Source organism: Mauremys reevesii, linkage group 1 (assembly GCF_016161935.1).
Source record: "Mauremys reevesii isolate NIE-2019 linkage group 1, ASM1616193v1, whole genome shotgun sequence".
In the NCBI taxonomy this organism is placed as follows: domain Eukaryota; kingdom Metazoa; phylum Chordata; order Testudines; family Geoemydidae; genus Mauremys; species Mauremys reevesii.
Genome location: NC_052623.1, coordinates 204,510,544 through 204,536,550, shown reverse-complemented (window position 1 = coordinate 204,536,550; position 26,007 = coordinate 204,510,544). Strand labels below are relative to the sequence as shown.

Here is a 26,007-nt window from a genome sequence, read left to right as displayed (position 1 = left end):
CTCTGGTGTGTTCGCGTCGCTGCTGCGCCTGCCTGAGGCGGGCGGGGAAGGCACCACGCGGCGAGCCCAGGCGCCACCCCTCCCCCCCGCGCCCCATGCGGGGAGGAAAAAGGACCCAGCGCTCTGCTGCCCTGGTGTGTTCAGCAGTGGGGGGGTGGCAAGCCGCGTGGGGTGCTCTGCCGGTTGCCGCGAGGGTGGCAGGCAGGTCACCTTCAGTGGCTTGCCTCATGCCTGAGGAGGGTCCACTGGTCCTGCGGTTTTGGTGGACCTCCCGCAGGCTGCCACCGAATCCACGGGACCGGGGACCTCCCACAAGTAAGCCCCCGAAGGCAGCCTGCCTGCTGTGCTTGGGGTGGCAAAATACCTAGAGCTGCCTCTGAGGGAAGCACAGCCCCGTCCCGCCTATCCCTAGCTGTGCTGGGTGCCCAGAGGCTAGAGGGGATAAATATCCAGGTAGACAGATCCCCCTAGTCTCTCTGTCTCTGTCGGAGAGCTTCTGCCATGGGCACCAGCAGCTCTAGCAAGGGACCTGCCTCGCTCAGGGGCTCCCCCGGTGCAGACCTTCAGCTGGGGCACAGACAAGATACCCCGGTCCCCGGAGCGTATCTTCTGCTCTCTTTAAGGGTGGGGGAGGGGGATATGGAGACCAAACTCTTAACTCTGCCCCTAGACTGCACTGAGGTGCTTGCAGTACAAGCTGGCTCCTATCCCATCCTGGGCTGGGGGCTACCGTGGGACACCTGCCCAGGGGTCAGTGGTTCCCAAACTTCAACAGTCTGTGAACCCCTTTCACTAAAATGTCAAGTCCTGTGAACCCCCTCCTAAAAATGAATATTGCCAGGGGTTTTCTCCTTTACCTGAGTATAAATTATAAAAGCAGTGATCTTGGAAATATAAGATTTGTTATGACATGCTTATTACACACTATTTATTGTTTATCAGTACAGTATTTTTATTACATTATGAAAATGGCAATACTCTTCCAAGATCTGACTTTCATAGCTTATATCACTTTGAATAAGGTAAGCCTATGTTTCATCAAGGAGTATCAGATGTGAAACAGCATGAATGTATTTAAGAAGCTAACTCAGAGTTCCTCCTGCACAAGCATTCAGGTCTTGAGCGGTTCAGGCAAACAACACACATTATAACAAAGCTTAAACTTGTTCTTCATAATAATTTTTCATTTTTAAAACAGCAAAAAAATCCACCTCCCTTTCCATTTCTTATAAGGAGTCTTGAAGTTTAAATCTCCTCAGTGTGATAGAGATGCTTGCTTTGATCTGCTTAGCTCTTGGAAGTCCAGGGGCTCTGGGCTCTGGGCTGCTGGCCACGTGCTGCCCAGGGTCCCTAGGGACAGCTCTGTCCGCCACTAGGGAATTTTTTCCAGAGAACCCCCTGTAACATTTCACAAACCCCAGTTTGGGAACCACTGACCAGGTGTATGTTTCTCTGGGGAAGAAATGCTGTGACTTGGGCTCTGTGCTGGGAGCTGAGTGGCAGGAGAAGGGAGCAGGCACCTGCTGAGGAGTAGAGGGGACCAGAGGAACTTTTCTTCTCTGCCACATGACACGGGACTGGGGGAGGAGAAGGGGGGATCTGGCTTTAGGAATGATCCCCTGCAACCCCGTTAGAACTTTTACACATGGATTCTGCTTTTATTAGAGGAAAGGGCCAAGGGATGCAAGATGTTTTGGGGCTTGATTTAAAGGGGCAGTAGGTGGATGTGATGGGCCACGTTTCTGTGTCAGGGACTCCATAAAATATTTAAACAAATTAAAGCAAAACTGGGCCCAGTCAGGGAAGTCATTCTCACAAGCCAAACTGAGAAAAGAGTCTTGTCTGAGACCCATTAATATGGGGGACTTTTTTAGTCCCCTCTGAGCTGCTCCCTCCCCCCATTTCTGGCCTGGCTTCGTGCTCTGTCTGGGTTCTCCAATAGCTGTTCTGTCTGGCCTGCAAGATCAATATTTCCAGTTTTCTTTTTGTGCATTTTTTGGCTAACAGTCCTTTGTCTTGCAGCTTAAACAAGATGAAACGGAGCTCATCTTCCAGTGGTAGCAATGGCCGGCCTGCTGCCCATTAGAGTTCAGGACACAAGCAGAGCTGGTCCACATACACCTGAAGCAACGTATGTGCTGCTGATAGCTAAGCACACTTATGCTGGTGTAACTGAGAGGAGGAGGGTTGTGGTTATTTGTTATGGCCTTGCTGTGAAGAGATTCACTGTTATGATAAATGGCACCTGGACGTCTAGTTCACATCTAATCACATCTCTGAGTGTCTTAGTGATACTGATGCAAATTTGTATGTAGACCTGGCCTAAAGCTAACATCGTTTCAGATGAGTGGCACTGGTAGTACCTCCTGTAAATTCCACTTGTGTAGGCAGATTCATGGAAACAAGAACCCCACAGTGACTTCACTTAACAGAACGCTGTCCTTTTTTGCTGTTTTGACATATAAAGAAGACCTAAAAGATTTGTTTTTTTCCTCAAACGCTATTTTTTTTATTAGATTTTTTCATTCATTAGATTACAGAGTAGGCACCTAGGAATTGTGCACAAATGGTATGTTAATGAGAATCATGTAAGTGCATAGGAAGATTGCTATCCTGTATGAGATCACTGTAGCAGGTCTGAGATGCTTCAGAGGAATATGTATGAATCCCTGTAATGGACAGTTGTGGAATAACCTGCCTGTGGGGCAGTTTTTTCTTAACTGCCTTCATTGGATGGTTGGTTTATGCTTTGAAGCATGAGGATTTTATAGTTCTTGTACACTTTGATATCCTATCCAGTGTGATTCTGGGTGTTCTGTAAATGCTAAAAGCACACAGCACGTGATCCAAAACAGTTTAAACTTCTCTGTTTGGTTTCAGGACAAGTGGTTCTGGAGTGTCACGAAAGACTCCATGGGGCTTTTTTGCTGGTACAGAAAAGTTAAAGGATCCCAGGCCACTTCATGACAAGGCTTACATCCAGCAGTGCATCCGACTGCTCTGCGAGGTATACCTGGGTTCCCACCCACTGTGCCATCAGTGTTTGCTGCATCTACTTATAACAATGTTGTATTCTAACTGCAAACATGGGATGCTGACATCTTTGGCAATAGATTGCTTCTCTTATAGCATTAGGATTGTACATGTGATACACAGAAGATAAAACTGGGATAGCTTGTGATTGGGTGGAAAAACCATGTGATAAGCAGGTTTCAGATTGGGGAGGAAAGTGGTGGTGCTCTAATCAGATTATGCCCGCAATCCCAAAATAGCTGAGTTTTTTGGCTAAAATGAACAGTTGATATTAAAATTGCCGTAATTAGACCTGAGAATTAACACTGTGTAGAGATGAATAGGGCCAGTTTGCATCTCTCTCCTGCAGCTTAGTAAAGCAGCATGGGATTGGGTCACATTTGGAAGGTTAGCCCCTAGAAGGGCAAGAATAATGCCATATGATTTAGTGTTTGTTTTTTAACTGAAAATTTAGATATTGCAGATACTGTTGAGCCATCAGAAGTGCTGGCACAAAGAACTTCCGTTCAATCAGTCACTTTTTCAATGAGTTGTTTACCTTCTGAGGACAACAGTGCTACAATTATCATTGTTGTAGACTTAACAGAGAGCATATACAAATCTCAGTTTGTTCACTCGCTCATCCGACATGAATATATTTTTTCTGAGCCTCTCTATCTCCCCCATCTGAATGTTGGATTATTCCCAAAATGTGTGGCTGTAACAAGGGAGAGTTCTTGGTATTTTCAATTTAAAACACATTCAAAATATATTGATCAATGAATGTATTGATTTCTTTTAGGAGAAATGAAAATTTAATGTTCCTCAAGATAAATGCTGATGTTGACCTCACCTTGGTCAATATCTGATTACTAGTCTGTATTAATCTTTGTGTCTTCTGCCTTTCTTTGTTTTTTGTGGAGAATGGCTATGCCCAGCATGTCTCTGTGAAATCTCTCCAAACTCCATCTACTAAGAACTTTTTCAGGATTTTTGCTTTTATATATGTCTTTTTGTGCCCTTCTTATGAACTTCCTGATTCTAAAATTGAAGAGGAGATCCCAAAAGTCTTTAAAGAACTTGGGTATGTACCAGAGCTGATCAGAGACTGTATAAAGTGGACACCCTTATACGCAAAGGGACAGAATCAAGATAAAGATTTGGATAAAAAAATTCTGAAAACAACAAAAAATTGGTAACACTTTATCTTTTTTTGAAGGTCCCCACTGTTGAATCCAGGCTCTGGTGTCTGAACAAGGCAGTGGTTCTTGTGTCAGGCCCTGCAGTGGAACCCAGGTGCCCTGTTGGTATACAAGGTGCCAATTCCTTTCAATGAAGACATTGCCACCAGGTCACTGCAACTCTCAGACTCCATGACTGTCTGACTCCGCTCAGCCTCTGGTTGTTTTTACTTTGTTTCCTTAGGTGTATCCTGCTGTCCTCTAGTATTTCAACCTCAACATTTTCTTCCCCCTTTAAGCATTTGAATTGGCTCCATTTGCTGGTGTAGGTTTTAGCTATTGCTAGGCTGCAGTGTTCAAGAGACACTGGAAAATGCTTGAAGCTGGTACAAGGGCATCTTCAGGCTAAATATCATAGCTTACAACATTTGTTTCCCTGTATGACTTCAGAGTTACAGATACTTCGTTTTTAAGGCCAGAAATGAGCATTAGGTTATCTAGTTCAACTTCCTGTGTAACACAGGTGATAAAATTTCACCCAGCTACCCCTGTATTGAGCTCAATAATTTGTTGGACTAAAGCATATCTTTATTACTTGTAAAGCCAAAACTATGAAAGCTGAAATAACTTACTTTCACCACATCTATTCTATCTTTTGCCCTTCTTTTATCATAGACAGTGAAACTAGATGACTCTGTTTTACTTTCTGGTTCTCATGCACTAGCGTAATGCTGTGATGTTTGGGTTTCTGATATTGCAGGGAAATATTTTGAAGAATAGATTTGCTTTTTCACACAGTCAGTGCCTTGCATCTAAACTACTTGAGTTTCTCTTTTCAATGCACCTATGCCTGACTAATCCCAGTGTGGATGTCTTCCAGAATTGGTGAAATCCCTGTTAAATGACACAGTGGGTTTTGTCATTTCTCAGTGATTTCAGATAGGTTGTACTTGTGACAGGTTTCACCTTCTTCTCGCCCCCCCCCACTCCAAGCCCCTTGGGTGCCACTTGGCACTGGGGTACCACTGAGCCTGCCTGACCCACTCGTCTGGGCTCCCTTTCACACTGTGGGGCTGTGATAAATTGCCAAGATCTCCAAGCTTGCTCTGTCACCAGCATACACACAGATAGGGACACACCCAGCTGGAGCTTCACACACACATGCTGAGATCAGCTCTGCATGAGAAGGCTCAGTTAAGGCACTTCCCAGTTGCTAAGGCACGCACCCCCCTCTGGAGTGTAAACCCAAAATTATACCATCTTGTGCTGCAGAGGGAGCCACTGTACATCGTAAGGTTATAAAATTCACTCCTCCCTCAATGTGGAGAGAGAGATGCAACAACTTTCTCCCCCAAGTTATAATTTCCACATACTGCCTTTAGACGAAACAACAACAAGTTTATTAACTACAAAAGATAGATTATAAGTCAGGGGTGGCCAGCCTGAGCCTGAGAAGGAGCCAGAATTTACCAAAGTACATTTCCAAAGAGCTACAGTAATACATCAGCAGCCTCCACATCTGCACCCTCCCTCCCCTCCCAGAGCTTCCCACCCACCAGCAGCCCCGCTGATCAGCGCCTCCCCCTTCCTCCCCACACCTCCCAATCAGCTGTTTTGTGGCATGCAGGAGGCTCTGGGGTTGGGGGAGAAGTGAGGGCATGGCAGGCTCAGGGGAGGGGGTGGGAAGGTGTGGAGTGGGGGCAGGGCCTGTGGCAGAGCCAGAGGTTGAGCAGTGAGCACCCCCCAGTACATTGGAAAGTTGGCGCCTGTAGCTCCAGCCCCGGAGTCGGTGCCTATACAAGGAGCCGCATATTAACTTCTGAACTCTGGAGCCACGCGTTGGTCACCCCGTTATAAGTGATAGCAAATAGATCAAAGCAGATTACCTTTATAAATAAACAAAACCCGCAAACTGAGCTTAACACATTAGCAAATTCTCACCCTGAGCGATAAACAGGCTGGCAAATTCTTAAGGCACAAGGTGCCTTGGCTTTTCCAGGTTTTCATACACAGGCTAAAATCCCTCTAGCTTTGCATAGCCACCAAGCTGCCACCAAATGGTAATTATGTTCTACTCCTCCCTTGTGTCCATCATGTCTATTTAGATTGTTAGCACAGTGGGGCCCCATTCTGGGATGGTCCCTAGGCATTACCATAATAAAAATGATTAAAAATAATAATAAAGTAACCAGCAACCGTCAATCAATTCCAATTGATGGGTGCCTTTAAGGCACATGGTTGGGGTGAAGAGCACTGTCTCCTGTTACCAGTCCCTTTGAGCCATATCTTCAGTCTGCTGAAAGGAAGCTCATCAAAACCTCAGATCACCTTTTTTCCCCACAACAAAATTTCACATCATTAAAAAACTGGTATCAGCAAAACAATAGCAAAAGCTCCCAGGCGGAATCTATTTGCACAGCCCATCTAGGGGCTGATGACAACCCAAAAGGCAAAACAATTTTCATAAGAACAGCTGCTATTAGCAAGTCTTACATTTGCTCTGCTGTCCTGCAGAGATCAGAATTGGACAGCATGTTTACTATGATTTCATAGTCCTCTGGCTGGACTACCAAAGTAGGAATGTTTTAGATGGAAATCTGAGAAAAAAAAAGTTTGCCATCAACATCTGGTTTCACATTCACCTCTTATCTGGCATGGTTTCTTTTAATCCCTTGCCATGGTACAGGGGAATATGATCCTCTACCATTAAAAGAAATTAAGCACCGTACTGTATGTGATTTGAGATTTGCTCCCTTAATAGGATGACTGAGGCTAATGGAATCTGATTGTAAATTGAAAAGTGACAATGGAAAATGTTGCAAATGTTCTCTCTTCCCTTCAGCCCCGATATGGCTGTTGCCCATTTCTTGATTATTTTTTAATTTAATTTTATTTTTTGTGGGGAGGGAAGGGAGCAAAGGGAGAAGATTTCTTTCTGGATTGCTCTTTAAGAACTCTTTCTATTCCAATTCGTCGTCTTTATTGCTGCTTCTTAAGCCAAGATATTAGCTCTATCTCCTCCTTCTCAAATAGAAGATCTGTACGTGATTCTGTGGTTTTCCCATTCCAAGGTACGCGATGAAGCTATTTATAAGACAAAATATTTTGCTGTAACTGGAGCCAAATAATTGAAGACCATGATGTAGCAAACACTGACTCCCTACAACAGAGTTCCCTAGTCAGTATGTTGCTTTATTTCTGTTCTGAAGAGCCTTTCCATGCTCATTGCATACACGTGGCAGTGCTTGTAGATTTTCAGCCTTGGGAATGTTAGCAGCTCAGCCTCATTTACCTCATTAGCATCAGCATGTGAGCTCATCTTCCATGCTAAAGCAGGGCTGGACCTGATCAGCATTTGGATGGGAGACCTTGAAAGAAAACCCAGTGTGCTGCAGAAAGTGCTGTTGTTTAATAGATGTTACATTTCCCTCATGTCAGCACAATGCTGGGGCATTAGTTCTGTTGCTGTAAGTGACATCTTTCATCAATTATTAATGAACATAAAACTTATACCCCTTACAGGCATTAAGTCATTCTTTGTAAGGGTGTTCTCTCCAGTTTCCTGCCTCAATTCAAACACAGGGTTAATGGCATCTTGCCCAGCCAAATTCCACCCCCCAATTTTGATTTGATGTTACTATTCTTCACTTTCTGTCATAAAACGGTTAAATTGCTGCGCAGTTTTGTACAGCTGCTATATTCAGCCTCAGAGATGATTGCATTGTAGTATAAGTGTAAGACTGTAGTATTTTCATTTGGAATCCTTCATGATGAAACCTGCTGTATAAGTGTAGACTGTAGTATTTTCATTTTAAAGTTAAAGCCAATTTACAAAAGAAAGCATACTCTTAAAGGAGACCTGCAAAGGATTTTCTTTTTAAAATTGTGCTCAGATTCTTCTTTCTGCTTCTTTCTGGTTTATAAGGAGGGCTAAAGGTTTATTGAGAGGAGTGATGGGAAGAAGGGGCTTACACTTTTTCTGAAACTTTTTGTACATTTGAATCCTCTGAAGTTTCAAATGTAATCTTCCCTCGTTTCCCTGGAGGCCATTCTGGTTTCTAGTCCTGCCTGTACCAGTGCTGCAAGTGGAATACATTTCTTACATCCCAGGGCCCCAACGCTATCCCCGTCCTCTCCCCTCCCCTCCCCATGATCCATCCCCCCTTATCTGCGGGGTGGGGGGCTCTGTCCTCCTCCCACTGCGCTGGTGAAAGGAGCAGAATGTGGGACTGCTGGACAGCCCCATGCCTGCAGCTCCTCCGACACGGCTCTACCGCCCCAGTCCTTCCACGCAGGGTCTCCTCCGTCTGTAAGTGTACAGCAACAGTCTCTCCCGGGAACCGCAGCAGGGAAAGGAGCAGAATGTGGGGCCAACAGGCGGCTGTACCACCCTCAGCCCAGCCCCCAGCCCTGTCCTCTGGCGGCGCTGCTGTATAGATGGAGGAGACCCTGCGTGGCAGGGCTGGGGGTGATGCAGTACAGCTGCGCCAGAGGAAGGAGGTGCCGGCCACCCAGTGTGTCGTTCTGGTACGGCGTACCAGCTATAAACATCTTGGTGGTATGGCATACAGGATCAGACTGCCCTACTTGCACTGCTGGGACTAACCTGCTTATAATCAGGCACCGGGGTTTATATACACACACTGGGAGAACTAGGCACACATCTTCTCCTTCCTTTTCTGGGCTGACATTGGGCACAGCCGCAGACTTCTGGATCTTGAGTTTCAGCCACTTTTTCCCCCATCAGCTCAGTATCTGGTGCACATTTACTGCTCACAGAAGACTTGAAGTTTTTTGTGGGCACTTGAACTGGTTCTTTTCCCTTCCCTGCTGGTCTTCCCTTGTAGGCTCATGTCTCACAGCTGCCTGGGCATTTAAGATGATATGAGCTCCACGGTGACCAGGAAGTCAGTGAGAGTACAAAGTGGGGAGAGTGTGACTGATACGCAGAACAAGAGGGATAAACTCTTTACAGGCAGGCAGGACACATTGTTGGCATCAGCAAGGTGCTACGGAATGAGTTGCCCTGCTCAGTCATTCTGACTGAACGTTGCTTTTTGTGTATGGAAAAACATAGCTTTCCAAAGCATGTGAAATGATCTTGGATCCATGCACAATGCATGCTGGACAGAGGCCACTGCAGAATCTCAGTTTCTAGTGCAGCAGTGTTTATTTCCATTAGGTAGCAAGGAACCTTTTAGGCAAGGGAGATCAGGTTCAGAAAGGCCATTCTCTACTGGAGCAAATGGAATAACTTGTACTGAATAACGTACTCAAGAAAGTTAACCTCTTGTTCTGTTTGTGAATTATGTGTGAGCATCTTATTATTTATTTGTATTACTGTGGTGCCAAGGCGCCCTAGGAAGGGATCAGGACCCCAGGGTGCTAGGTGCTGTACAAACACAGAACAAAAAGACTATCCCTTCCCCAAAGAGTCTACAATCTCAGTACAAGACAAGATAACAGATGGATATGAACAGAAGGGGCACTACAGGAAAATAATGAGACAATACTGGTCAATATGATAGGCAGTTATCTCTGCATACCAGCTGCCTAACCCTTGTCAAGTTTTTTATAGGCATTAAGGCAAAGGGGACTCTTCAGGGTGTCTTTGAAGGAGGATAATGAGTTAGTTTTGCAGATGTTTATGGGGAGTTTCTCCCAAGTGTGAGGGGCAGCAGGAGAGAAAGCAGGAAGATGCTTGTTTGAAAATTTAACAAGTGGATAATAGAGGCTGGCATCATGGGCTGAGTGGAGGCAAGAGTTGACCGCTCAATAGTGAATGAGAGATGGTAGGTAGGAGGGGATAGGCCATGAAGGGCCTGGGCAGTAAAGGTTTGTCTTAAATTAATTCATTGTTCAAAATTGTTCGCCAAATACTTTCTGTGAATCATTCTTAGTCTAGATTGCATGGGCTGTTTATGTGAGTACTTAGCATTCGCTCTCTCTAGTTATGACTGAACACATCATACAGAGTTACTTTTCTTTTCTTACTGATTAAACATAACTCTTAGAGCAAGTCTACGCTATGCAGTTAAGTTGACCTAAGTTATGCAATTCCAGCTACGTGAAAAATGTAGCTGGAGTCGACATAGCTTAGGTCGACTTACTGCAGTGTCTACGCCACGCTGGGTCGACAGGAGATGCTGTCTCGTCGACTTACCTTATGCTTCTTGTTTGGATAGAGTACTAGAGTTGACGGGAGAGCGATCTGCGGTCTATTTACCAGGTCTTCACCAGAACCGCTAGATCGATCCCCAGTGGATCGAGTGCTGCAGTGTCGATCCACAGTAAGTGTAGACCTGCCCTTAGATTCATGTTCCTGCTGTGCATATCAGACTTCAAAAATTCAAACTGGTTTTCATGAATTCTCTCTAATCTTTGCTATTTCTCTTAACATTCCTGTCAAAAACTCATTTCCTAGAATATTTGTGCAAAGTGAGAATACAGGGGACACTAATGCCTCTGAAGTAAACTCAGCTTTATTGAAGTGAATGGTCATGGAAAATCCCCCCAACTCTAGTCTCCATGCTAGCAATATAAATCTAAATTTAGATGGTGTATGGGGGTGTGTGTGTGGAATTACTTAAACTAGTACCTGGAGGCAAGCCGTGCTGTGCTGCAGAGTAGTTAAATCAGACCATGCAATCTGCTAGGCACAGCAGTATAATTAGAACTTGAGGAGCAGGAGATAAGAGTGAATAGGTGACATTGGGGGACAATCTAAACCAGTGGTTCTCAGTCAGGAGTCTGAGGCCCCCTGGTGGTCCATGAGCAGGTTTCAGGAGTGCCATCAAGCAAGGCCAGCGTTAAACTCACTGGGGCCCAGGGCAGAAAACCAAAGCCCCACCGCATGGGGCTGAAAACCCCCAGGGCTGCACCCGAAGCCTGACCAATGTAGCTGCGGCAGGGGGCCCCAGCCAATTGCCCTGCTTGCTACCCCCCAACGCTGGCCCTGCCTTTTATATGCAGAAAATCAATTCTTGTGGCACAGGTTGGATTTGGAGTTTTTATAGCATGTTGGCGGGAGTGGGGGGCTCAGGAAGAAAAAGGTTGAGAACCCCTGATCTAGACATTTGTCACTTCTGAAAGCTGGTGGGATGAAATCCATGGGATTACTGTAATTTCTGAATATAACTAAATTCAGGAAAAATGGATTAGGTTGCTAAGAAAGCTACCAGGGCTCTTAATAGACACTACAAAGAATATAAATAAAGAATAATGGTACTTAAAGTGGGTGAATAGTAATATAGCATCTTGTGTCTTAGGAACTCAGTACTTTACAAAATGGGGATAATATCTAGCTTGGTATGTTGGTGTGATGGGGGTTAAAGGGCTTGATCCTGCTTCCCTTGTAGTCAACATGAGTCTTGCCATTGACTTCACTAGAAGCAGGGTTCGAGCCAAGATGAGGTACATCAGCCTTGAGACTTGTTCAAGGTCATACAGCAAGTCAATGATAGAGCTAGGAATAAAATTCATGGGTGAAATCCTGGCTCCATTAAAGTCAATGGCAAAACTCCCATGGGGGTCAAGATTTCATCCCATGTTTTGTCTCCCAGCTTAGTGCATTACACTGACTCTTTGTGGTACTGGGTATGACAGGACTTCATAGACTCTATCAAAGGATATTTTCTGGGTGGAGAGGACTGAGAGATAGCCCGTGTACAGAAACAATATTGGGACACCAGCCTAAATAACCTGGAAGTGTAGTACCAGCCTCTGGCTTAGAACGAGGATGATGGATGTAAAATGTCAAGAGCAATCATGGAGGTGGCAATATCTAAAGCAGGAGTTTTCAGCCTGTGGTTCACAGATCCCTGGTGATCCACAGACTATGTCTAAAGGATCAGTGAAAGGTGACTGGAAATAAAGTTTCAGATCCCAGCAAAGGCATTCGGTTTTTCTGACCGATCAAAAGTATGTGAATACTCCAGCTACAGGTCAAAACCTGGAATTGTCGTTACCATAGAAGCCCACAGTTTAGCGCCTTTCTCACATTGCGTCAAATGCTGCACCGAGCACATGCAATATTTATAGTTGAATTCTGTTCAGTCAGTTTTCAGTCTAAGACTTCTAGGGGTCCATGGAGCACAAATTGAATTTCCAAAGGGGTTTGCACCTCCACTGATCTAATACAACAGTAATAGGTGTCACTTAAAATAAACAAATGTAAATATTGCATTGAAAAATGCTTTGTAAACCATGAACAGCTGTTTCTTGGAGCAGCATCGTTGTGGAACATACCAAGGGCAATGTCTCCTTTTGTGACTCTGTAACATCTGAGCTGGTTTAGGAAGCCTGCGTGGCTTAGCCACTAAGTAACAGTGAATTGAGCAGAATTAAATGTAACACCCCTGCTTGCCTCGAGGGTGGCTTCAGCCCAGGGGCACTGAATTGCAAGGAAAGGAATGTGCATGGGTGCACTAGTGACGGAGGAAGAGGGCAGGGAGAAACTCCACCCCAAACTGGTGATGTTCTTCACATCAGAGAAAATTGTGTGTAGTAAAGGTGCTTAACTCACACGTGGACAGTCAAGCGTCTTGGCTCCCCAGGTCACAGAGGAAGGATGAGAGCCTGCGCTGTACAATTTACCATACAAGGTCTGGCTAAGTCCTGGCCTGGGTTAAACAATCATGCAGCTACAGGACAACTTTCCTGTCTAGCTCTACAGAGTGGGGACAAGTTGCTGTGCTTTCTAACACAGCATGAGGCCCAGAGGGATGTGGTTAGCCCCCTAGTCAGGATGCAAAATGCTGCCTTCTGCAGAAGCAGCCTCTGGGAGTCCATGACCTAAGCTCTTTGGTTCTGTAGGAGGAGTGGCTTTTGTGCAAAGAAGGGATAGTCTACGTAACCTAGAGCCAGAAAGAGTGAGAAAAAACCAGACTGTTTAATAGCAGCAAGAGACTGGGCCTGGAAAAAATTAAATTGACTTAGTCAAGGACATGAAGGCGTATGAATAACTCCAGAAAGGCCTAACAAAACTAGGTAACTGGGCAACAGGCTGGCAGGTGGACTCCAATATAGACACCTGCAAGGTAGTGTACACTGAAAGAGGCAATCTGCTATACACTGCTGGGCTCTGATCTACAACAGCTGAGGTCTCAAGGGGAAAAAATCAGTCTTGTTGACAATGCAGTGAGGGTGACTGCTCAACACCCAGGGGTGGGCAAAAAAGGAATGAATCTCTGGCTATATTAAGACAGCAACAGTGATCATTATGAGAATGTCACTTCTATGATGACTGGGACTTTCAAAGAAGCCCAGAGGAGTTTGGTGGCCATGTCCCATTACAATCCATTGGGAGTTGGGTGCTAAACTCCATTAGGTTCCTGGGAAATTCCAAGCCCAAGGTACTTACTTATCTTGAATTCAGTGTCCAGTTCTGGCCACCTCCATGCAAAAAGGACATATTGGAAATGGAGATGGGAAACAGATGTATTTAGGAGATTGAGGAGTGGAGTAGCTCTTCCATAGGAGGAAACGTTTTAGTCTCGGGCTGTTTACAGCAGCTTGGAAAGGAGGCCAATAGAGAGACGTGTTTCTCTCAACCAGGAGGGTCACTAAAGGCTATTAGGGGATCACAAGATGTCAAAAATTGTATTACAGTCTAAAGCAGGGGTGGGCAAACTTTTTGTCCTGAGGGCCACATCGGGGTTGCGCAACTGTATGGAGGGCTGGGTAGGGAAGGCTGTGCCTCCCCAAACAGCCTGGACTCCACCCCATCCCACTTCCCACCCCTTGACTGCCCCCCTCAGAACTCCTAACCCATCCAACACCCCCTTGCTCCTTGACCCCTAACTGCCACCTCCTGGGATCCCCGCCCCCTATCCAACCCCCCTGCTCCCTGTCCCCTGACTGCCCCAACCCCTATCCACATCCCTGCCTGCTACAGCCCCCCCAGGACTCCCACCTCCTATTCACCAGCCCTCTGCTCCTCATCCCCGCCCCCCGTGGCCTGCACACCCCTACCCTTCAAGGTCAGGTGGCCTCTGTCAACCTCTCAATAAGTACACACAAACAGATGATACAGGCTTAGCATGAATACATTTTTTTTTACTCTTACTGTTATAGTAAAGTAAGAAGGTCATGAAACATTTTGACTTCAAATAAGGGCTTACCCACCCAATAAGGTTGAGAAACGCTGGTAGAGAAGACAATTGCTTCATCCTATTTACCTCTGTCCATAACACATGGACAAGAGGCACTTTGATGAAATTAAAAAATAACACGTTTGAAATGGATAAACTCATTAGACAAAATAGCTTAATAAGATTCAATGAAAGGTTACAGCATATAATAGAAACCACACTCTGCAATTAACATTAGTTAAAATATATATTCCAAGGGCCAGCAAGCTTTATGCTTCAAGGCAAACCGAGTACCAACTGAGGTCAGGAAGAAATTACCCTGGCTTGGTCCATTATTGCACAATCCCAGTAGATGCATTATGGATGTTTTGCATCTTTTCCTGAAACATTTGGCATTGGCCACTGTTAGAAACAGATTAATGGAGTGGCTGGACCATTATGCTATTGCAGTATGTTAATGCCTGAGCTACCAGAAGGAGGAGATTCCACCATGTGAAGACTCCTAAGAATGACCTGTAAGTACAGATTATAAAAAACATTTTGTGTTCAATGGGAGATCTGACCAGTTATTCAGCATCTCTGTTAACCATCCTCCTACCCAATGAACCTCTTCAACAGAGAGTGCTTCTTCTCAGGATTGGGAGGATAAGGAGATACTCTGTTGACCTCCCATCCCAGATGCTCTATCATCCAATGACCAATGCCCTTATTATTACAGTAGACTTGCAGTTGGACAGTGGGTGTTTCACTCCTACTCTGCCTCCCAAAGGGGCACAGAACTAATGCCTAAAAGCAAATGTCAGATGTTTGGATTGCTGAAGTCAGGACAGCCAGTGGGGACCTGTGAGCACAAGAGCTGTCCATGGTGAAATCGATGGCAGCAGGCACTCCATTCTTCACAGTGCTACTCAGTTCCCAGGATGGGGAGATGGGGAGACAAAAAGGGAAAGAGGAAACGAGAGGAATTGATCAGCAGGCAGATGTGTTTGGAGGCACCCAGTGGCTATGCAGATTCTTGCTTCCCAGAATCCCATGAGGAAAGTGTTTGGTGATGGAGATCCTCTTCTGGAAGGAATCCAGTATCATCAATCTTCCCTGCAACCTGTTCCCCTTCTTCACACAGGTGGTGAGTCGGGCCCAGCTGGATTCTCACATTGCTGACTGGAGCCCTGGTGGGAGGTCTTCACTCACTGTTACTTCATACACTGTGTTGTAGATCACGTTTTCCTTCTGCACGTAGCTGGCACAGGGCTCCAACTCCTGCTGCTCATTACTGTCCTAGTAAATCCTGCTGCTCATTACTGTCCTAGTAAATCAAAGGCCATAACCGTGAGCACCAGGACTATTTGGGAATAAAGTTCTTTCTGGACTCTGAAACAATCAATCGTATTTAGGCTCCTAAATGCCCAAATGCCTTTTGAAAATGAGACTTGGGCTCCTCAATCAGTTAGATGTTGCACCGCCAGGGCAGAAATGCCTCAATACCTTTAAAATTCTGGGCCTAAGTGACTTGATCAACGTCACCACAGGAAGTGTGTAGGGTAGACGAAGGAATTGACATTAGTTCACTAACCCCATGGCTACCACTCTAACCACTGACCCGTCTTCCATCTCCTGTCCTTACTCAGCTCACCTGTACTGGAACATGATTTGATCACATCAGAGCTAACTATTGTTAAAGTGTGGGTCTGACTCTCAGTTTCGCTAAGGACTCCTTACACTGCTCCGGCCATAATGGCGCCTTAAAGGGTATGTAAATTACACATCTGGCCATTCAGGACGTAGTGCCTTTTTCAGATTCACAGTGCATTTTGTTACATGACAGCTTTCCTTTTGTAAATTTTAAAAAAGCTGCTTCTCATTTAGAGCAATAAGAAAAACTTTCAAAACAATCCCCTCCCCCAGCCACTTTGCTGTAAAACCACTAGGTGTATCACAGCCATACTCAGTCCAGCTCTTCCTGGCATGATCAGGGGGAATTGTCAGAGCTGCTGCTTTTTGAATCACAAGAACGCTTGTTTGAGTCTTGACTGTAGCAGTGCGCTACAGGCACATGTTACAAGTCCGAATCTTGGTATTCGGAGTGCAGATGGACTCTGTCCTGCTTTGTTTCAAGTAACAGTTTGCGGAACACAGTTGCACCTGCAGAAAGCAAGGAGAGCCAAAATCTGACAGCTTCCCTTAATATATAAAACTGTTCCCAGTTACTTTGGCAGCACATCTCAGATTTAGTGACATCTTGACTTACATCCTCTTTCTTACCTGCACGTTGTGTGTGGGAGCAGTCTCAGGGATTTGGGGTTAACAACAAATTCTGTGGAAAGGAAAAAAGGAAAAAAAGACAGAAAAAAGTATAACAAATTCTCCCTTCAGTGTTAGGTTGGGCCACTAAGGCCACACATCTTGGAGCAGGAGGGCCCTGCTATTGAGAGAGTCTGTAATCCACAACTGATGATCCCCTTCTTCCTCAAGTCATCAAGAAGGAGGCTAAATGTCATCTCTCAGAACTTTCCCGGGCTGGCTCTTGACTCTGATGTTTTGATCTCCTGACTCTACGTTTGTGAAGTCCCTACTCCTGCCTGTGGGAGCCCTGAGCCCATTGGGGGAGCAGAATAGTGAAGGCGAGGTCCTCTGGAGGGATAAGAGCTTTGCCCCGGGTAAGCCTTACTCTATATGAACTGATCCCCTTCTGAGGGGGGAAGAGGACATGAGGCTAAGCAGTTGGAGCTTGGACTAAGGGGGAGAGGAGCTGAGTGAGGGGTTCTCCTGGAATACCACCGACACCAGGAAAGAACGTCCCTGTTACAAATTGTCTATATTTAAATACAATGCTCCCTGCTGTTTTACCCTGGAACTGCATTCTTCCGACTCATTTAAGCAAGGTCTGATGGAAATGAAGTGCAGCTCCAGCCAGCAGAAAAGGAATAAAGATTCTGTTGCTTGATTCAGCTTTATTAACCTTCTGACAGGACAGTCATGCTCCATCCTCCAGAGCTGGGTGACGTCTGTTTGGTAGGGAAACCGATCCCCCAAAGTGCTGGCTCAAAGAAGCAGATTGAGAGATTCTGTAGTACGTAGAGAACAACTTTTACTTTGCCAGCTCTCCGTACTGACAGGAAGGTTCCCTGGAGTCTGGTGGTGGCATCTGATGTGTCCCATTGCCACCTCCTCCACTAGTGTATCATTCACTTAGATACATTGTGCCTCTTTGTGCCACATCATGCCATATCCTGTGTAAATGTGACAGAATCAGAGATGCTTGGATGTCATCTGATCTGATATCAAAAAACACCTAAAGGTTCCTCTCAGCTCTAGACAAATTGATTCCAAAGGGTACGTCTTCACTATCCACCGGATCGGCAGGTAGCAATCGAATTCTCGGAGTTTGATATATCGCGTCTCATCTAGATGCGATATATCGAACTCCGAATGCGCTCCCGTCGACTCCGGAACTCCACCACCGCGAACGGCGGTGGCGGAGTCAACGGGGGAGCCACGGACGTCGATCCCGCGCCGTGAGGACGGGTAAGTAACTCGAACTAAGGTAGTTCGACTTCAGCTACGCTATTCGTGTAGCTGAAGTTGCGTACCTTAGTTCGACACCCCCCCCCCAGTGTAGACCAGGCCTTAGTGACATATCATACATACCTGCCACAGTGGAGCTTACAGAAGAAAATGAAACCCAGAATGAAGAAGATGGCCAGGAGACGAGCACAGATGGCGAAATACTGAAGAAACGTGTTTCCGTTGTCTAATAAGAGAGAGTCATGGTTTTCTAAATAGGGAGAATCACCATTTCAGTTATTTCCTCACTGATCAATTCCTTTATTGTGTCCACCTGAGGATCACAGGTGCTTTAAACATTAATTATACCTCACAGCCTGCCTGTAAAATAAATAGTATCCCCACTTGACAGAAGGGGAAACTGAGGCAAAGAGGTTAAATAGCTTGTCCAAGGTCGTATCTCCTAATGGCCAATCATGCACTATAACTTCTAGATCATGTTGCTCTGAAGGACTCTTCATATTTCACCATTCAAGCTATCTCCTATATGACTTCAGAGCAAAAGAGCAAGGAAAATAAATAAAATAGTCCAGCTAACGGACATTTACTGTTCAGGTGCTCTTTCTAGAATGTGCTCTCCTCTCCTCCTCCTTTCACAATCCTGGTGGCAGGATTTGTATTTGCATCCCAAAATTTTTTTGTTTATGCTTCTCTTTCAGTTGAACGTCTTGTCCATACAAGCAAGTGACAATTGTGACTCAGGTCCCATCAATGCCTTCCCACTCCCAATAAAGTACCACAACCCTGACCCAGAGGGAACACCTCCAGAGAGGGAGTAGGATAGTTGAGTCTTCATGGTCCAAGTCATGATATCACATAAGTCACTGACTCTTTGTCGCTACCAGCTGGCTCAAATGTGCCCTGGTGATGTCACTGTGAAAGGCTCCATAGCCATTGAACAGTCCCCTAACCTAACCGACCCAGTCCCCCAGGTTAGACATTTGTATGGAAAGGACATAAGAAAAAGGGCCCATTTCAGTCTTAAATTCTACAGAGTATTTCTGCAGCCTTTATAGATTTCCCTCTCTAGACATTTTCTTAAGCAACCTGGAATGGTCAGCTGAATTCGCAAGGTCCCTGCCACACCCTCTCCAGTCTCACTAATATTTGTTGGAGCTGGTGAACAGAGGAGCACAAAGTTTATCAGCTATGAATGAAGACTAAATAGAGAGAAGGGATGTGTTCTGTTACCTGATGGGCATTCCTTGGATTGGCTCGCGTGCCAAGCCGGATGAGACACCAGGCAGGTTATACTGGTCTCTCTGGGGCTGTACGTACTGAGCACAGTCACTGTCCCATCTGTGTGATTTTCAAGCTCAGTCCTGGGATCTCCATTTGGGTCCCAAGAGATCTGTGCAGCTGGTTTCCCTGCAGCTGCCTTGCACACAGCGGTCCCATTACTGTCACAGGTCAAGGTCACTTCAGGAGGGACTGCAGGAGAAAGGTGAAAGAGTTGAAGTTAGTTGGCTGCACATGGGATGGTAACTTTCCTCATTCCTATACCAGAAGAACATAGCAGAAAGAGGAGAAAGGGAGTGAAGACAGTATTGCAATAAATAGCAAACATCTGCTACAGCAAAATAAATAACGCAGAGTCCTTACAGCTCTTGAAATAGGGGTATCCCTTGGATGAGAGGGTGAGTGAAAACCTTAGGTGTACCATTTGGATTATCATAGATAATATCCTGAGACACGGCTTTGGGGAAATGAAGTACCCTCTCCTCACATGGCAGTTTATCCGGGTTCAGTTTGAGACCTATAAGCTCTCATACACCCTCTGCTGTCAAGTTGGAACATAAAGAAAAGAACCTGTATCACTTCAGAACTAGAGAATGTTGAGGGCTGAAGTGGGAACTAGGAAAAACAGCGAGAGGAGGAAGGCTGGGAACCGCAATAAGCAAAGGTACATTCCATAGGCCCTTTCCTTCAACTGTTTTGACTGACCAAGTTTCCCAGCTCCACCCACAAAGTGAATGACTGGGACGAGGAGCTCATCTGTCACTCAGGTTCCATGGCATTGTCTCGTTGTCATGACCCCTAACAATCTCACCCACTCATTCAGTTTTCTCAGGGATGGTGTGTAGCAATGGGTCTGAATCCAAAACCCCATATCCACAAAGTTCAGCTCTGGATCCTGATCTACATTTGGTGTCATCTGCTGCTGATCTCCAGTAGTAGTTAACACAGGGGTGTGTGTATATTTCCTATCCTTGGTGTGTCTTTGCCTCTCTCTTCCCCTCTGTTTTAGCTGATTTTGCAGTAGTAAATTCTTATGGTTATATCATTTAATATAGTCTTCCCAAAATTATCTGGGCAACTGTCAGTATTCTGCTCTAGTTACTGCCCTCGTGTCAGGTGGGTCACCACGGTTGTCCTCCTTTGCTGTGCACAAAATAATGCACTAATGATGTTCCTAGCAAATAGCCTCTTTATGCTTGAGGGAGAAATGTTACAGGGTAGCATAGGAAGAACTGGATGTCCCAGGCGGTTGGTAATAGGCTCCATTAGCCTTTTACTTGTAGCTCATCAGTTTTAAACCAGATCAGGTTTGCAGTAATTGAAAGTCATTACTATCCGCTGTAGGTGAACTGAGCTGCCCTCAGTCCTGGTGCTAACAGACTTGGTTCACACTCGCCAATGGGCATCCAGTCCCAGAAGAGAGACCAAAGAACAATTGAATACAGGGGGACTGAACCATCGTTATTCCTAAAAGGGCCTCGCTAAGTAGGGTTTAAGGTACATTGACTTGTTCACTGTACATCTTCTGTGGAGAGAGGATTTCAGTCTCCAGAACTGTCATGCTGGAATTTCTCACAAGCCCTAAGGCTCAGATCCTCAAAGGTATTCAGGCTCCTAACAGCCATTGAAATCAGTGGAAGTTGGGAGTCTAAATACTTTTCAGGATCTGGACCCAAATTAACCTTTGAAAAGCAGTTTCATTGGGGGGATGGCTTGGGCTGGGGGTGTTTGTACAGAAGCCCCTCTACCAAATAGCCAGAGATTGATGTTAACATCAGGTAGGAAAATAGCTCATGGCCAACCTGTCCAGCCATAGAAACCAGGGGAAAGGTTGTGGAGGGAAAGCAGGACCAGAATGTAAAGAAGTTGGATGCGAGGAGAGACCAGAATGAATTCACATAAGGGGATTAACCCAGCAGACATCCCGAATTCCTTAGGTTTTGGAGTTCTCTGAGCCTTTATTCTCAGCATTCTACGAGGAGAGGAGGTTTATGTGCCAGGCATGAATCTGGTCGTGTAGACAATTAAGAACGTCAGAACCTGTTACTTACCTAATACAGTCAGAGTGTAGATTCGATTCAAATTTCCACCACCAGTTGCAGCTTCACAGATATAACATCCTTCATCCGTGAGTGTCACTTGCTGTATCTGAAGTGCATGATCAGTTTCAGGGCTAGATTTCCAATCCATTCTCTCATTGCAGTTTGTTCTGTCTGTCTTGTTCAGATCAGATCTGTATGCCAGTAAGCAGTGATTTCCAGTCCTCGGTCTTATCTTCCATACTACTGATACCACATCTGCCCTTGGAATGTCACCACAGGTCAGATTAACGCTGGAACCAGCTATTTTAGACACTCTGATGTTATCTAGAAAAGATGTGGGAAGAGAAGGACATTTGAAAAGGTCACCCAGAATGTCATTATAGTATTAGAGCCCTGTTTCACTGGGGGTGACATCTCTAGTATTATATAATATTCCATAGTGAGATCCCCCCTCTGCAGGTACTAGACCCATCTCCTTGTATCCATAGCTTTAAACAGTGACCGATAACCTGACATTTGGTTTTGCCACCGGTCCCATAGGATTAAATTATCTGGTCTCATACTCCATTGTACCTCCTCCCTACTGCAATCACTGTCAAGTTTCAGTATAAAGACATTATTGCAGCGTGGAGCCCGACTGAGACGCAGGGCACAGCCATACTGGAGCAGCTCCTGGGGTAACTTTCTTTTTTTCTTCTTCTTGATTTGACAGCAATTGTGAGGCAAATGAATGATGGGGAGGAGTAACATTCGCAGTGCGCCTGTTCTGTATTGCCCTTGATGTAAGCACAAATCAGGAAAAGCCTCTTCCTGCTGCTCCATCCACAATGGGAGTTAAGCTGCCATCCTGGAATACCTGGAACTCAGCAGAATCATAAAATCCTTGCAAGAGCTGTATGCTAAGGATTGGTCTACAAATAAAACTTATACTGGAGTAGCTATGTCAGATGGGGTGTGATTATTTTTTACTCATATAGCTATGCCTGTAAGCCCTAGTGTAGATGCAGTTATCCTGGAAAAACAGTCCAACTTTGAAAATAGTTTCTATTCAACATATCTTTCTTCCTCTACCCACCTGAGGCCAAATTCTGCCCTGCTACAGTGGAGTAAATCTGAATTAGGTCCTTTGATTTTAGTGGCATTATGCCAGATTTACAGTGATGTTATTGAGAACCAAATTTGAATGTTTGTATTTGATATTTATCTGCTCACTTCTCTGACAAGAATGAGTTTCTACTCCTGTTAGGCCTGCAAATCCCACACAGACACAGGAAAGCGAGCTGGGATCTATTCTGCCTTACCAAGCATTGACAAAACTCTCAGTTAAGTTCCAGTGAAATAGTCTTTACTATCGATGGTGGAAGAAGAGGAACAAAGAACCCAGCCGTATTTTCAGATCCCAGGTGAAATTTGTGGAGCTGGCAGTTAGAAAAATCCTATGACTGCTAAGCTGTACAAATTTGTCCTGCAGTTGCTGAGAACAAATAGGGAACTCCCCTCCCACCATCTCCTTTTAAAGTTACTATTCTGAATATAAAATCCATATGAAGTCCAGTACAACTTATTTTCAATGCTGAATCATCAGCATCACTAACCCCTGGGCTGGGGAGCTTTAGGTGTGAGTTAGTGACATGCCAGTGGAAGGAGGAGTCTAGTAGGTGGATCTCTGACCAAACCCACCCCTTGTATAGTAGGGATCCACAGGCCTTGAGGCTGCTACAGCCCATGGGCTGCAGTCCTACCCATAGAGCCGTAAAACAGTTCCCATTCTCTCACCCCATGAAGATTTTCTATGCAAAACTATTCACTTCGATTTTAAACTTCTTGGGGCAGGGACCATCTGTGTTTGTCCAGCGCCTAGCATGGTGAGGCCCTGCTCCATGACCGGGCCACCTACGTGTCACCATAATACAAATAATGATGAATAATAATGAGATTTTGGGGCAGGATGTGAGGATTCAGCCCCAGGTACAGGGTTAACTTCTCCTTCCCAATCCCTCACAGGGTGATGGATTTCTCAGTGCTCTGAGTTCTGCCAGTACTGTGCAGCACCAGGCCACCCTCTCTTTCCTCACCACTCAGTGATGATCAGGAAGTGCATTACCATTAGGGAGGTTTGGACTTTGTGCGCTCTGGAAATCTTGCTTCTTGCCAGCGCTTGCATTGTTTTCTTGACTGGGCTCAGTATCAGATCCAGTGGAATTTCTTGCCTGAGAACCTTTGTATAAAGAAAAATTGGAGTATAACATTCAAATTAGCTCACTAATTCAGAGGGGAAACAAAAAAAGTCTTTACCTGATTCATTGCTGACAATCCTCCTCTTCATGATCAGTTCAAAATGACTAACAGATGCTTCACACACAGCAAGTATTGCTACAATGGAGAGCTCATCTCCTCCCGCCTCCCCGCTCCCCTGTGGCTGGAAGCAGCTTGTCCCTTCCTGTCTGCACAGTGTCGAAAGGCAGCTAACACCTCCAGACTGCTGCTGGCCACCGACATAACCCAGCCACCTCCTGTCCCCTGGCTACACTGCAGGCAGGAAGGGGTTAATCCGTAAGGATGCATTGTGCACCAGGGCTCAGAGAACTTGACTTCAGGGACTTCAGCAAACCCAGCCAGAGAGGTGGCTCAGCTGGGGAGAGTGCCTGGGGGACGGAGCAGCCTCACGCTCCCAGGGGGCAGGACCTGAGGTGGGTGGGGGTGGGTGAAGAGGGTGCTAAGACCCTGTCCAGGGGGCTGTTGTGGAGCCTGCAGAGTCGGGGTGTGAACAGGCTGGAAATTGCTTCTCCACCCTCCTCCTCCCCCACCACTCCAGAGCTTAGCAGAGGGGCAGAGAAGCTTCATTGTGCCAGTGCTGTGTGGGGCTTTGGCACACGCAGGGCTCGGCTCCTCCTGGCCAGCACCCTGACCCAGAGATTTTGGACTTTCCAAGGGCACCGGACCAGCCAGAGGCAGTGGAGGAAGGAAGGCACCTGCCATCCAGGCTGTTGGTGAGCTGAGTGCTCCGACCAGGGGCTGGTTCTCTGCACAGCACTGGGAGCAGGACGTGCCCCACCGGAGGGTGGGGGGGGGGGAGTGGAGGAGCAGCAGGGCTGGGGTGGGTGAAGGGGCAAAGCAGGGAGAGGACAGTGAGATGTATTGTGGACCACATAAAGGGCCAATGGGTGGCAGCAGGGGTGACGTAACCAGCCGCCATCTGGCGCCTGCCTGCAACTCACCAGCCACTGCAGCGTGCAGCCAGTGCTGGCCAGAAATGGGATGGGGGCGGGGACCCTGCTGGCTGAGAGCTTGCACACACTGAGGGCTGCGCTGATGGACCAGCTCGGGGAGTGGCTGGCCCCGCTTCCTGCAGCTTTGCCCCACCGCCAGCCTTGCACACCCACCCCCATGGTCAGCCAGTGGACCCCCCACTCACTGCTAGTGGGTGCGCAGCTGGCAAGCAGGGATCTGGCCAGCACCAGGACCCACCATACCAGGGGCGGCTCTAGATATTTCACCGCCCCAAGTAGGGCGGCATGCCGCGGGAGACGCTCTGCCGGTCGCTGGTCCTGCGGCTCCGGTGGACCTCCCGCAGGTGTGCCGGTCCCGCGTGGCCACTGAAGCCGCGCGGCACCAGCGGACCCTCCGCAGGCACGCCTGCGGGAGGTCCACCGGAGCTGCCTGCCGCCCTCCCAGCGACCAGCAGAGCGCCCCCCGCGGCATGCCGCCTCAAGCACGCGCTTGGCGTGCTGGGGTCTGGAGCTGCCCCTGACCAGTACTGATGGGGGACAGAGGGGTGGAGAGACAAACAATATGGGACATTTTGCCCGTTTTAAAGAAAAAGTCAGGACACCTGCAGGAGGGCTTAAATATGGGACTGTCCTTTTAAAAATGGGTCATCTGGTGACAACAGGCCTGGTGATCACAGGCAGATGTAGTGGATGAAGAGCAGGTCTAACATGCCAGTAACAATACATAATCAACTGTGTCCTTTAATGAAAGCAGCACTGATAGGTCCAGCATTTAAGTGAAGGAAACATCCTAGCACATTCCCCTTGCCTCTATCCATAGCAGCTGCTTGGTCCCAAAGAGAAGTCCAACTTACCCATTGGTACCATGGCCACAGTGACAGTGAGCAGAACGAAGGCACAAAAAGTCTTCCCAACACAATTCATGTCAGCTTTTGCTTTCATTGCTCACACAGTTCACTTGCTCCACCCATCCTGTTGGAAGCCCTACTGCAGATGTGGGAAGCTTCCCTCTGTGACAGGGTGTCCTTGCCAGCCAGTGTCTCTGTTCCCTCTTCCACTTCCCCACCTCTCTTCCACCCCAACTCCGCTTGCTCCTGACTGATTAGCTCTTTGGAGGTGGAGGTGCCTTTTCATAGCACTAGGCTTCCTGCACTGAAAGCATAAGCGAACATTGAGGAAACAGATTGAGCAGCTGTGCCTTCCGTTCATTGGCTCTCCTCGCAGTGCTGATGTGTGAAGATAAACTCCACAGCAGAGCTCGGAATGGAGTAAAAATGAACATATTCTCCAAGCCTGGACTTACTGTCAGAGAGGGAATATTAATCGTGGGGTGTTGGAGCAGGGCCGGTGCAACCTATTAGGTGATCTAGGCGGTCGCCTAGGGCACTAGGATTTGGGGGCGGCATTTTCTTCGGTAGCAACCGCAGTGGGCGGATCTTCGTCCGCCCCAGTCACCGCCGGCATTTAGGCAGAGGGAGCTGGGGCAGAGGGGCACGGGGAGGGCTGCCTGCAGCAAGTAAGGGGCGGGGGACAGGACGCACGGGAACTCCCTGCCTCAGATCACCCCTGCTCCACCTACTCCCTGAGCACGCCATGGCTGCTTCACTTCTCCCACCTCCCAGGCTTCCGGTGCCTATGCTGATTCGCA

General features: G+C 46.7%; 1 protein-coding gene and 1 long non-coding RNA gene across 3 annotated transcripts; one reads left to right on the top strand and one right to left on the bottom strand.

Moving 5' to 3' along the window:
* The first annotated feature begins 23 nt into the window (after window positions 1-23).
* On the top strand, window positions 24-22,075 carry LOC120376452. 2 transcript variants are annotated; one of them, XR_005587334.1, is made up of 5 exons: window positions 24-134; window positions 2,023-2,131; window positions 2,881-3,007; window positions 21,314-21,407; window positions 21,842-22,075. It is a non-coding gene; the product is annotated as an uncharacterized LOC120376452 (long non-coding RNA). The 2 variants fall into 2 exon arrangements; XR_005587340.1 differs by lacking the exon at window positions 21,314-21,407.
* LOC120376435 (cell surface glycoprotein CD200 receptor 1-B-like) lies at window positions 15,560-25,301 on the bottom strand. Its single transcript, XM_039496980.1, has 7 exons — window positions 25,214-25,301; window positions 23,234-23,347; window positions 21,139-21,453; window positions 19,040-19,279; window positions 17,933-18,059; window positions 16,547-16,598; window positions 15,560-15,590 (listed from the first exon to the last, which is right to left on the bottom strand). The coding sequence occupies exons 1-6, from the start codon at window positions 25,299-25,301 to the stop codon at window positions 16,586-16,588; spliced, it is 897 nt and encodes a 298-aa protein (XP_039352914.1). The 3' UTR covers window positions 15,560-15,590; window positions 16,547-16,585.
* Window positions 25,302-26,007: the final 706 nt, after the last annotated feature.

Bases quoted from the DNA above. Each gene is read 5' to 3' on its own strand.
- LOC120376435 (XM_039496980.1), bottom strand. From the start codon at position 25,301: ATGAAAGCAAAAGCTGACATGAATTGTGTTGGGAAGACTTTTTGTGCC. The intron at 23,348-25,213 runs GTAAGTTGGACT...CTTTATACAAAG, and splicing joins TGTGGCCATGGTACCAATGG to GTTCTCAGGCAAGAAATTCC. The intron at 18,060-19,039 runs GTAACAGAACAC...CTCCCTATTTAG, and splicing joins ATCCAAGGAATGCCCATCAG to AAAACCATGACTCTCTCTTA.